Source organism: Rissa tridactyla, chromosome 1, assembly GCF_028500815.1.
Source record: "Rissa tridactyla isolate bRisTri1 chromosome 1, bRisTri1.patW.cur.20221130, whole genome shotgun sequence".
In the NCBI taxonomy this organism is placed as follows: domain Eukaryota; kingdom Metazoa; phylum Chordata; class Aves; order Charadriiformes; family Laridae; genus Rissa; species Rissa tridactyla.
The window spans coordinates 8,446,736-8,459,773 of record NC_071466.1 but is presented as its reverse complement, the minus strand read 5'-3'; the positions used below and the strand labels follow the sequence as shown (position 1 = coordinate 8,459,773).

The 13,038-nt window shown below is 45.8% G+C and overlaps 1 protein-coding gene across 10 annotated transcripts in view; it reads left to right on the top strand.

The window, feature by feature from the left end:
- FAM168A (family with sequence similarity 168 member A) overlaps window positions 1–13,038 on the top strand; it is a 222,389-nt gene that overhangs the window by 76,411 nt on the left and 132,940 nt on the right. The window contains exons 1-2 of one of the 10 annotated variants that reach the window (XM_054188911.1): window positions 1,156–1,374; window positions 2,426–2,536. The exons of 7 other annotated variants lie outside the window; for them this stretch is intronic. In XM_054188911.1, the coding sequence (XP_054044886.1) occupies window positions 1,216–1,374; window positions 2,426–2,536 (270 nt within the window). In that variant the 5' untranslated portion in view covers window positions 1,156–1,215. Of the gene's footprint in view, window positions 1–1,155; window positions 1,375–2,425; window positions 2,537–13,038 lie in introns of those variants that run through there. 2 more of the 10 variants (XM_054188910.1, XM_054188919.1) reach the window with 2 other exon arrangements.

Genomic DNA, 13,038 nt, shown 5'->3' with positions numbered 1-13,038 from the left:
TGCCTCGCAGCTTTGCCTTCAAATATATGTATTTTTTAAAGAATTCCTCCTCCTTTCTGTTCCTTTGATTCTTCTTTTTCCTTTGAGAGCCAGGCAAGTAGCGGAACCTCCAGTTCTCATTATCGTTGCCATCTTTTGTGTCCATCTTCTTTTAATTTTCTTTTCCAATCCCACCTGTGAAATAGGTTTGGTTTTAAAAAAGAAAACCCAAACGCTGGGTTCATGATATGGTTTTTGTATCACTCTGCCGGGGCTCGTGAACGAGCGTCGGCCTCAGAACGGACACAAACGGGTTTACTGGCTATTAAGTATTTTTGCAGGATGATAAATTTAAAGCAGGGAGTAATTAACAACAAAGGGTAATGGACCTGAGAAAGGGTGTCTCATATCTGGAGGAGTTGATTGTGTTTTGCCGGAGCTGAGAGCTACAGGAAATTTTATGAGAACCAAATCTGAGCTTCAAATGCTGCTGTCCCCTCGTAGGAGCTTTTTTGCCAGTAACGCAACCCCGTCAAAATAACAAACCGAAGCACCTCGTGTCCACTATTTATGCTTGGGAATACTCAGTATGGGGTGATGTTACATGGTTGGGTTCTTCTGTCTGGCTGTTTTTTTCCTGCCTCCCAAAGTTGCATATGGTGGCAGCTCGGGGAGTTGTGGTCTCGTGTTGAATAAGGCCCGGCTATGACAACCTTCAGACTTAGTATCTTTGGGAAGGCAGAATTAGAAGGGAAAAAATGTGCCTTTTCTTGATTAGGGTACTGCCCAGACTGATTGGGTAATAATATGTGAAGGGGACAAACCTGCTCTTGGAGGTCCTCTTCCTGTCCCCGGTTCCTCCCCAAGCTCTTCAAGGCAATGACAGGTTTTGTGCAGGGTTTTTGTGCAGATTTATTGCAGAATGCTGTTAATTTCTGAAAAAAAACAAGTGATAGGACAAGAGGAAATGTCCTCAGGTTGCGCCAGGGGAGGTGTAGGATGGATATTAGGAAAAATTTCTTCCCTGAAAGGGTCGTCAAGCATTGGAAGAGGCTGCCCGGCGAAGTGGTGGAGTCACCATCCCTGGAGGGATTTAAAAGCCGGGCAGACGTGGTGCTGAGGGACATGGGGTAGTGGTGGTTTTGTCAGTGTTGGGTTGATGGTTGGACTCAATGATCTTAAAGATTCCTTCCAACATTAACGATTCTATGATTTTAAAATGAAGTACGGTATTTAATGCATTTTTTTAATCAGTCCTTCATCTGGCCATTTGATTTTTATTGTGTTGAGACAAAAATTGCAGCATTCAATGAAAGATTCAAGAAGCCCCACCGCAAGCAATTTTGGAACAACCTGCTTCTAGGAGGTCCTTTTAATACATTTTATCTGATATTTGTTAGTCCTGATAATTTAAATTTTTCACCTCTAAAACATGTGCGTGTATGTGAATTGATTTTAAACTTCAAATCTCTTCTTGAATCACACTAAACTTTTGCCCACAGTATTTAGTAGTGAGCTGTGCAAGCTTGGAGTAAATTGCAATTGAATTTGAATTCATTCTCTTATCCCCTGTTGCTCTAGTATATGGTGGGATAAATAGTGGCATTTAGGGCTTTAGGGGCTGACCTGCTGGAGAGCAGCTCTGTGGAAAGAGACCTGGGAGTCCTGATGGACAACAGGATGACCATGAGCCAGCAATGTGCCCTTGTGGCCATGAAGGCCAATGGTCTCCTGCGGGGCATCAGGAGGAGCGTGGCCAGCAGGTGGAGGGAGGTCATCCTCCCCCTCTGCTCTGCCCTGCCCTGGGGAGGCCACAGCTGGAGCACTGGGTCCAGTTCTGGGCTCCCCGGTTCAAGAGGGACAGGGAACTGCTGGAGAGGGGACAGCAAAGGGCTATGGAGATGCTGAGGGGACTGGAACACCTCTCTGATGGAGAAAGGCTGAGGGACTTGGGTCTCTCCAGTCTGGAAAAAAGATGACTGAGGGGGGATCTTATCAACGCTTAGAAATACTGAAAGGGGGGGTGTCAGGAGGATGGGGCCAGGCTCTTCTCAGTGGTGCCCAGTGACAGGACAAGGGGTAACGGGCACAAACTTGAGCATAGGAAGTTCCACCTAAACATGAGGAGGAACTTCTTTCCTGTGAGGGTGGCAGAGCCCTGGCACAGGCTGCCCAGAGAGGTGGTGGAGTCTCCGTCTCTGGAGACATTCCAAACCCGCCTGGACGCGTTCCTGTGCCACCTGCTCTGGGTGACCCTGCTCTGGCAGGGGGTTGGACTGGATGGTCTCCAGAGGTCCCTTCCAACCCCTGCCATGTGGTGATTCTGTGATTTAATTTCATTTCTCATACTGTCTTTTTTAAGATACTGCTTTCATGTATGGTATTTTTCTTTTTAAGTTAAACTGTTGCAAACCTTTGCTTCTTTCCCTGGGTAAATTTTTCCTAGCATCCAATTCATCTCATCGGTCACCTGAAGTGGAAGAGGAGCAGAGGCAGGGGAGAAGAGAAGGGGGAAACGCGGGTGCGTTGGAGGTCAGCATGTGACACAGCTTCTCTGGTTGGTGACATTTGGGTTCTTTGTGCTGTCTTCCATGTTCTTCGTCCCGTTCCTCATGTCACCGTTGCTTAATATCTTCATATTTTGATAAATCTTTTGTGAAATTACTAAAAAAATCTGTAATTGAGCCCTTCATATTTGTTGTCAGCTACCAGTGCAACCCAGTATTATGTAGGAGGATTATTGCCTGAATACTTGACCTTGAAAGCAGCTTGCGCTCAGAGGTGCGGGGGGCTGGAAGGGCAATGAGATACAGCGTCGCTCAGCTTTCAAGGGGATTTTCCCTGCTGTGCGCGTCACGGTCCTGCACCGATTGCCCCAAAATAGTCACCTTTCATGAGCACCTTGGACATTTTGGCGTTTAGACGAGCGGCGGTGTGGTGCTTAGTTTGCAGAGCTTTTGGAAGATGCTGCTACCCAGGTCGTTCCTGCGTAGCTGAAGTCCTCATTATATATTCATAAATGTATATAAAATAAGATATAAAATAATAATATATAAAATAATGTATATAATATACATAAAAATAATAAATCACCGGGATATATTATTTTATTCAGTGTACACCCATACTACCTTGCATCTCTCGGCAGATGATTTCACTGGCTGCAGTTGTCGGAGCTTTCAGAATCGTCCAATGTAAGAATGATTCTGAATAATTTAATCTCTGCAAACATTGCCTTATCTCTTTCGCTTTCTTTTCCGATTTTAGCGCCGTCCAGGAAACACTGCCGGTCCTTGCAAAGGATCTCGGAGCACCTTCCTGTTCCCCTTTTGGCAGCCTCAAAATCTAGTGTTGAATATTGGGCCCTTTCTTAAAGCTTAGCTGCTCTCTAATCCACGACAGTCGCTTTCCATCTTATCCTGTAACTTTAGTTTTTTAATAGTGTCTTGTGCAGGCTTTTATTAATAGCTTTTCTGAGGTCGTCCCCTCCAGTTATGGACTCTTTAGTCATCACTGTATAGCCACGATGGAAGGATTTTGTCCGAGTTATTTTGTTTCCCTTGCTGTGTCCGTTTATCTGGGTGTCGCAGGGCGCCGCATCGGTACAGCCTGTTTGCTTCATGTGAAATAAGACATCGGGTAATTCCGTGGTAATCCTTATTACACTTATTAGAGATAAGTACAAGTCTTCTGCTGTTATGTAATGAGCGATTCGAATATGATAGCGTATTTTTGTAAACATTATGGACAGGTCATTCGAAATTCTTCACCAACTGTTAAGTGAACAATCTTTGGTTTTATTGACTTTGGTATATAATTACTTTTTCTTCCATCTTGTATTTCTCTAGTAGCCTAATCTTTCTGTACACGAAAAAGAATACACGTGGAATGAATTTGTAATTGGTATATGCACTTTCTAGGCTGTTTCTGGTAATTTACCTGTGTGTGCTGCTCTTGGTTTGGATTTTGACTCATTTGCTTCCCATAATCTTGTTTTCTGATGAGCCTTCTCCTCCCTGCGGTCCTCTTCTCCTCCGTTTGGAGGTTCTGTTTCGTCTCCTCAAGTAGACAACAGGCAGAGTCTGTCGTCTTTAATTTTCTCACCTTTTGACTTAAGGCTCTTCCACACTATTATCCTTATTTTAAAATCCTCCTGTAAACAAATGCATCAAATTTCCGTGTCACTGTGCTCATTTGTCATTGAAAACATTGGCTTCCATGACATTGTGACTGTTGGTCATTAGTGACCACAACTGTTGATATTTTAAATCCAGTCTTGTTGTTTATGTTGTTTTGGACATTAGATGAAAACAGCCTCAATTCTTAAATGCAATAGAATCATAGAATGGTTTAGGCTGGAAGGGACCTTAAAGATCATCCAGTTCCACCCCCTGCCATGGGCAGGGCCACCTCCCACCAGCCCAGCTTGCTCCAAGCCCCGTCCAACCTGGCCTTGAACCCCTCCAGGGATGGGGCAGCCACAGCTTCTCTGGGCAACCTGGGCCAGGGGCTCACCACCCTCACAGCAAAGAATTTCTGCCCGAGATCTCAGCTCAATCTCCCCTCTTGCAGTGTAAAACCCTTCCCCCTTGTCCCATGGCTCCCTTCCCTCATCCAGAGTCCCTCCCCGGCTTTCCTGGAGACCCTTGAGGGACTGGCAGGGGCTCCAAGGTCTCCGCGGAGCCTTCTCTTCTCCAGGCTGAACCCCCCCAACTCTCTCAGCTTGTCTTTGTAGGAGAGTTGCTCCAGAAATAGAAATAGCTATTTCAAGGGAAAATGCTTAAACAACTGAGAAACTGCTTTTTTGAACTCTGCTGTGACAGTTGACACCATTCACCTCCTCCTGTGTCAACCAGTTGGATATCGCCAGACCTTGAGCAGTTCCTTTTCCGATAACCAATTTATGGCGTTGAAGAAGAAGGACTGTTTTTATGTGCTGTGGGATCCACTTCCCTAGAGACCCCAGAAAACAGACCGACTGTCTAACACTTTGAAGACCAGTGCGACGGGAGAGCTGATCATGGGATCTCTTGTCGTTGTGTTGTCCATCATGAAGTCCACAGGGACAGTCTTTCTGCCACGGCACCTCCAGGTGACAACGAATACGCAGCCTTTGGAGGTGTGTGGTGGGCAGTATTTTGCAGTCTGCTTTTTCCAGGTAGACCTCGGTCAGTGATGAGACCTTTGGAAGGATGAAAAAGAGAGAGCAAAAGCAGAGCTGAAGGTAGGGCTCAGCAGGTGGAAACTCAGCCAGGTCTCAGGAGTCAGGGCTTTCAGAGATATGAAAAATAAAAAATATTAAATTAAAATATAGTTTTGAAATAGAGTATTTTAAAAGGGGGTAATTTCATACAGCTTCACACCCAAAAAGCCCATGTGTGCAAGCATCAAATTGTGGAGATGAGAAATTTGCTCATGAGATGGCTCCAAAATGAGGGCAATTGAGCAGGTATTTAAGATATAACAAGACAAGTTATGTCATAAAAATGTAACCGTGTCACTCCAAGCAGAAAGTCCTTGGAAACAGCTTCAATTGCAATTTTTCCCTGTCCCAAATAAGCTTTCATTATTGGCAGTGAAGATCTGAAGTGCTGTTTGTTGGCAGAATTTACGGGTGACTGACGGCACGCTCAGTCCTCCGAGTCCTTGTGTGAAAGACGGTTCTCCACTATCGAAAAATATATAAGAAATCCAGAAAAACCCCTCAGGGAGCGTACAGAATTCCCAAGTTAGGAAGAGCACATGTGGCTTTTAGTGGTAGTTTGATTCTGGGATGTAGGAGAAGTGAGATTTTTCAGATGCGTTTCAGTTAGAGCCAGAACACTTTTTTTTTTTTTTTTTTCCTTTTTCTACTCATCCGGAAACACTTAGAAATGAGCAATTCCACCTATTTGTCTTGTCGAGGGCTGTTTTCTTCTACTATAAGGAAATAGTTTACACTTATATGAGACCATTATCTCATACACATGTGGAGCAGATTTCCATCCTCTCCTCTTGGCTAGAGAGGAAATAGTGAAAGAAATCTGGGGGAAGCTGGGGAAAGAAAGGGAAAATTTTAGGGAACTTAAACCACTGAACTATGCGTCCCGACTTTGCCTGAAAATTCCTCATTTTTGGGGCGACAGTGATAAGAATAACGAAGGAAAACGCTGTGCCAGGTCTTGCCGATGGTGGCAGGTGAGTGCTGCTGTACTAACATTTTTGTTTTAGGCTGATGAAGTCTCTTGCTGCCGATAAAAAACTGAGCCATGGGATGTCGTAATGCCTTCTGTAATGCTAGCGGTGTTAGTTTTTAATTTTTTTTTTTAATTATTATTAATAGAAGTATCTTGGGGAAACAGGTCTTTCAGTCAGACTGCTTGTACGAAGAGATGGTGCTGGTACACACCATCAGAGATACCAAACCCAGAAATATATCTATCCTTGCTATTACTGACCTTGGAAAAGATTCAGTAATTTGGGTGGTCTACAGCTCTTTGTAAATGTCTTTTTTTTTTCTTTTTTTTTTTTAAAGTGGTAGAAAATTGCAAAATATGTAGGCGAAACATTGTTTCCCCTGAAGTATCGTGTTTTCCTAAGCCCCCACTAAGTGATGGGCCCTTGGCGGTGTCAAGATGAATCTAATGACTCAAAGCTACCCATGCAATTAGAACGTATGAAGGATCAGTATTTAAAAATCGTGCTAGCTAAGTGTCTAGCTATTTAAATAGCACACATATATTTAAAATAAAAAAAAAAAAAGATAACAGAACGCCTTTGGGTCTCGCTTTTCCCCAGGACTATTAAATCCTAGAATAACTCCCAGCTCTTTAACCTGTATTTCAGGTAACCTTTGAAAAAGGGAACTGTCAGATCAGATTTTCTTTCTGCTGGACCCTGTTAATAACTAGAAAACCCCTTGGAATTTCTTGGTACTGACCTTCGAGACATCCTTCTGCTATAGAGACCCAGCAAACTCTAGCCTTGGACAGCTGGAACAGTGAAAAAGGCATAAGTAAACATATTTTCTTGAAATTCCATTTTAAAATCGGTATAGGCAGTTTTCATCTTTAACCCATTTTGCAGTTAAAACCTAATTATGAATAGTTAAATTCAGGCAAAAGAATCCTATTTTCTTCTAGTTCTGCATTAAACAAGTTGCCAGAACTTAACGTGGTGGGAATGGTTCAGGTTGGAAGCATTCTCTGCGTCGGCATTGCTAAACTTGCAGACTTCCTAGCATGAATTTGTACAGAATGCAGTTACTGCCTTTCAGAAGAAATTAATTACCCTTCCTCCAACTGGACCTATCTATGATTAAACTGAAATGCAAAAGTAGGATTCGTGCTTTTTGGAAAACCTGTGTTGGCCAGACCCTCATCTGAATTGTAAATAGCAGCTTTGGGTTTGAAATTAGTCCCGGGCTTACAGTCCCGTTCTACTGACGGGTAAATGGAAGACTTGGGTAGTGTTGTCTACTTTTCTGGTAGATTGTATAAAATGGGCAACTACCGAACATAAAAAATACCAGCTTAAAATTCCTTCGTGTGTTTTGTGTTGCTGGAAGTTCAGATTGTGTTTGTTGATTTAAAATTGGACATTGAAATCACATGTTGGCAGCGGTTGAAAAGTACGGTGTTTACTCATCGTCAGAACTGGTTTCGTCCTGGAAAACATTGACTATTTATTTTGCTCAAACCGCTGTCTAATAGTTCTGCAGTAGCAGGGGGAGCTCCTGCAGCCTTGGGGGGGTTGCGGCACTGGGGGGGACACTTTGAAGCTGTCCCGAACTGACATCTCTGTGAAGCACAAAGAAAATTTATACTGCCCAAGATGATGTCTTGGATGTAATGTGGAAATTTTAGGTAACAGTGATCAGAGCAAATTCCAACAAAGCTTTGACAACCCCACGTCCTTTCTCAAATTAGAGCTGATTTCTGAAACTGGGAGCTTGAGAATGATGCTCTTGGCTGAGTTTGTCTTCAGATTATATTAGCTTAATTGAGGATGTGTTTTGTTCTTGTTTTTCTACTCTGAACCAAGATCACTATGAAGAGAACGAGAATTAATTGTGTAACCATTGTATTAATATTGTACACGAACGTCTCTGCCCGCAGAGATGCTAAAACTCCAGCTGGATAATCCTAACGCAGCTTTGGAGTTGTCCCTGCTTGGAGCTGGAGGTTGGAGAAGATCCCCGCTGGAGGTCCCTTCCCGCTAAATTATCCTGTGATTTTGTGATCCCAACAGAATTATTCACGGAGCTCTTGGTGGTTGGTTCACTGCAAACTGGTTGGTGGTGGAGATAGCGGGGATTCGCCCCCAGAACTTTTATTGACTGTGACATTAAATGTGTGTATCTGATGGATGGGGATGGACAGGCACCTTGGCTGTTGGGTTGCAGATTGGACTTATACTAGCAATTAATTTTTTATACATGAGAATCTTATCCATACCTTTCTTCAGTCCTCAGCTGGGGTTCAGTAGCATCCCTGTTCAGTCCCAAAGGCCTTTTAGAAGAGGAGTCTTTCTCCATATGTGGAAAAGCTTTGGGATTTTCAATAAAAAAGGAAAAGGAAATGGACACACTCAGCATATAAATACTTTGTCGGCCAAACGTGCATCTTTTCTGCGTCTTTAAAAGGTCTCTTCCGACCCAAACCAGTCTATGATTCTGTGTTCCTATTAATGAGGAATAATTGGCTGCTGTTAATGATAAAATCCGATGGTAGTTGAATGGGTGCAGTCAGTTTGGCAACCCTAGAGATTGCTGCCCGCATAGTTTCATCTCTTTATTACAGGTCGCCTGAAAGCAGTTAATCTGGAGTAATTTAGTTGTGATATGACCTGGCTAGTCTCAAAATGACACTTTTAAAGAAGTTGCCAAATAGAGCCATCTGTTTTCTTATACTCTAATTGCTCATTCGGCCCAAACAGCTCAGCGGATCTAAGGAAACCAGTTAGCGGGGAGGGCCAAGTGTTGACGTGCTGTTCTGAAGGCATCTCCCTATGAATTAAGACTCCTTGTCGGGAGCACAAACCCAGAGCCTTAGAGTCCTTTTCTTTCTTCTTTTTTATTTTTTTTTATACTTCCCTACTTATCTGGTTGTGCTTCTGTTCACATCACCTATTCTGCTCTACAGATGAGGCTGGTAAGTTTTATCGTCTCTCCTGCTTGGTAAGAAATGACCTTTAAATTGTTTTTCCGGCACCTTTCTGGGCACCACGAGCCTCCTCGGAAATGATTTTGTGACGCCTCAGTTCTTGAGGCTTTCAAATTCCTCCTTAGGACACACTTCTATTACAGAGGCCCAAGAAAGGTGCTTCTCAAAGGGCAAAACCTCCGTGCTAAGCTGTGTTTTATAATCTTACTGAAGTTTCAGTTGTTCCTTCCTTCAGTGTCCCTTTTTAGGTGACGGCTTGCAAGGAGAGGCACCACCCGAGACAGGAGCTCTGTGCGCTCAGTCATTCCCCAAAGCTTGTAGGTCTACTCAATCCCAAACCAACGTGAGCTTGCTCTAGCAATGTTCAGAGCCGACTGGAAGCACACCAGTGCCTTCAGAGAATCATAGAACTGTTTTGGTTGGAAGGGACCTTTCAGATCATTGAGTCCAACCATCAACCCAACACTGACAAAGCCACCACTACCCCATGTCCCTCAGCACCACGTCTGCCCGGCTTTTAAATCCCTCCAGGGATGGTGACTCCACCACTTCCCCGGGCAGCCTCTTCCAATGCTTGACAACCCTTTCGGGGAAGAAATTTTTCCTAATGTCCGTCCTAAACCTGCCCTGGGGCAACTTGAGCCCGTTTCCTCTTGTCCCATGGCCTGTTCCTTGGGAGAAGAGACCGACCCCCCCTGGCTACCCCCTCCTTTCAGGGAGTTGCAGAGAGCGAGAAGGTCTCCCCTCAGCCTCCTTTTCTCCAGGCTGAACACCCCCAGCTCCCTCAGCCGCTCCTCACAAGACTTGTGCTCCAGACCCCTCACCAGCTCCGGTGCCCTTCTCTGGACACGCTCCAGCACCTCAATGGCTTTTTGTGTGGTGAGGGGCCCAAAACTGGACACAGCACTCGAGGTGGGGCCTCACCAGTGCCGAGGACAGGGGGATCATCACTGCCCCAGTCCTGCTGGCCACACTGTTCCTGATACAAGCCAGAATTCAGTCCTGCGAGCCAACGCCGTGGCTGGAGCAGGCGACATTCATGCAGCTTTGAGTGGTTTGAGGATAAGCAGAGCAGCTGTGCGTCTGTCTGCAACTTTCTGTATAGAGACGGGCGCCATCCCAGCTCTGTTGCTTCCTCCTTTGCGCGGCTATGGAGCCCTTCGCCAGCCACAAACTGTTTCAGCTCGCGCAGGCTCTGCCGTTACTGCAGACGAGGAGAGGGAATAAAAGCTCTGCATTTCATGTGTGTTTGTCTCGAAGCAGGGGAGGGAAGGAGAGGGTGCAGCAGGCGGCTCCAGACCTCCAGTTGCACCAGGGTCACTCATTAGAGCCCATCTACTTTATGGGACACAAACTAACCCTGGGGCTGTTGCTTCTTGCTGCGCAATGTTTGTTCTTTCTTTCTTCTGGGAACAAAGTTCATTGCTATTTTTATCTGTATTGTGTAGTGTTTAGTGGAGTTTTGGGTGCTGTAAGAAGCGATCAATAATACTTGTTGACTGACCTCTGAACAAGGCTTCCTATTGCTCACAGAGAAACAAATGTTGTGAGCAACTTGCTAAAAGCAGCTCTAATTCCGCAGAAAACCTTGGGGAGAACCGCAGCAGCAGCAGCTGCTACCGATGCTGAAGGGCGTCTCTCCTTGCTTGATGAAGAAGGAGATACCAAGTGGAACAAGGCTGGCGTTTGTCCACAGGGTGCGTTCCTGTTGATATGCTTCCTAGAATGACATCTTGTGACTAGATGATCTCAAAGGTCCCTTCCAACCCACACAATTCTATGATTCTATGACCCTTGTGCTTTTGGAAGCTTCTTTTGGTGGAGATGTTGACAGTTAGAAATAAAACCAGACTAATCCATGCGTGACTGGGTGAGAGCTCAGGAGCAGGTTGGGTGTGAAGTTTAGCTAGAGCAAAAGTGGCTAAAGAGGAAAAGGTCACTTGGGATATTGTTGTGGCTGTGTTTTAGTCAATGCTTTTCCTTACTGGCTAAGGAACTTGGGTTGTGAACTGCTCTAAAAATATCCTTTGATGCAATCTCTTCTTTGGAAATAGGTTGCTCAGGTTTGCAGGCATCGAGCCATACTTGGTTCTTGGAATCGTAGAAGGGTTTGGGTTCAAAGGGACCTTTAAGGGTCATCTAGTCCAAGCCCCCTGCCGTGAGCAGGGACATCTTCAACTGGATCAGGTTGCTCAGAGCCCCATCCAACCTGGCCTGGAATGTTTCCAGGGATGGGGTGTCTCCCACTTCTCTGGGCAACCTGGGCCAGGGGCTCACCACCCTCACAGCAAAGAATTTCTTCCTAATATCTAACCCAAATCTCCCCTCTTTCGGTTTAAAACCATCCCCTCTCGTCCCATGGCTCCCCTCCCTCATCCAGAGTCCCTCCCCAGCTTTCCTGGAGCCCCTTGAGGGACTGGAAGGGGCTCTGAGGTCTCCGCGGAGCCTTCTCTTCTCCAGGCTGAACCCCCCCAGCTCTCTCAGCCCGTCCTCCCAGCAGAGGGGCTCCAGCCCTCCCAGCATCTCCGGGGCCTCCTCTGGCCCCGCTCCAGCAGCTCCGTGTCTCTCCTGTGCTGAGGCCCCAGAGCTGGAGGCAGCACTGCAGGGGGGTCTCCCCCGAGCGGAGCAGAGGGGCAGAATCCCCCCCCTCGCCCTGCTGCCCACGCTGCTGGGGATGCAGCCCAGGGTGCAGGGGGGTTTCTGGGCTGCCAGCGCACATTGCCAGCCTGTGTTAAGCTTCTCATCAATCGACACCCTCAAGTCCTTGTCCTCCTTTGTCCTTTGTCTTGTTTCTCATTCTGTGGGAGAGGCTGTTGTCCACCTCCAGTTGTCCTGTGGTGGCAACTCTCCTCCTCCTCCAGCGTTTGGTTTCATCAAGCTCATGCTGCCCTGATGGCCAAGAAGAGCTGCCTGTAGACACCTGCTTTACTGCTACCTTTGATCCTTGGATGTTTCTGCTCCGCTGTGATACTGCCAGCATGCAATGATTAGTGCAGGTTTTGTTCTCTTTTTTTATACTCGGCTTCTGTATCCCGTAACGCTGGTAGGTGGGTTGTGTGTGACAGATGTCACTGCGCTGCAGCACTGGGATGGAGAGCACTCTGCTAATGCAAACTCAAATAAGTGTGATTTACTTTTCTTTTTGTGCCTCATTTAATAATCAGTGCGAGTCCACAGATTAGCAAGTAAAAAGTTATTGTTCACGGCATTGGAACCAAATTAAAGAGATTCGTAAGGTTATGGCAAAACTCTCCAAAAGAAATCACTGAGATCTGCTTTGAAAATTGCAGAAACTTGGCTGCTCCTAATGGGGTGGTTTATTTTGGGTGCCGGATTAAAAGCCAGGCTGGTTATGGGATGTGATGTATTACAGGGCAATGCTGAGTGAAGAACTAGAGCTTCTTCTTGTCCTCCTACTGCATCCGAGCCGGTAGACGTCTTTGTAGTATCTGTGGGTGAAATACCTGCTCTTGGCACAGTGCTGATCATCCAACCGGCCAAGAGGTATGGAAGATTGGAGCTGGAGAAATGATCCTTTGTTCTGAAAGTCCACGGACCCGTAATGATTCATCTTCAGCTTGTTTGCGACTTAGGGAGCAGAACAAGCCCTGACAGTCGGTGACGGTGAGCGTGGGTGAGCTGCCGAGGCGCGGGCGGTTGCGTTCCCTTGCTTCGCTTGCAGGGAGGCTTTCCTCGGCCTCATCACTGAACAGATTGAATAGGTTTTTAGAGGTTTGAAGGGCTTGGTCAATGTATCTAGCTTGGCTTTTCTCAACCACACTGTGGAACTTCATGCAGTGATGTCTCCATCAGGCCTGGAGCTTCCAGGTAAACTAGTTCATGCGCTTCACAGAGATCTGTACTCTCCATTTATTGCGTGTTTTCCCCAATAAAAGATTCATGGCACAGTTCAGGG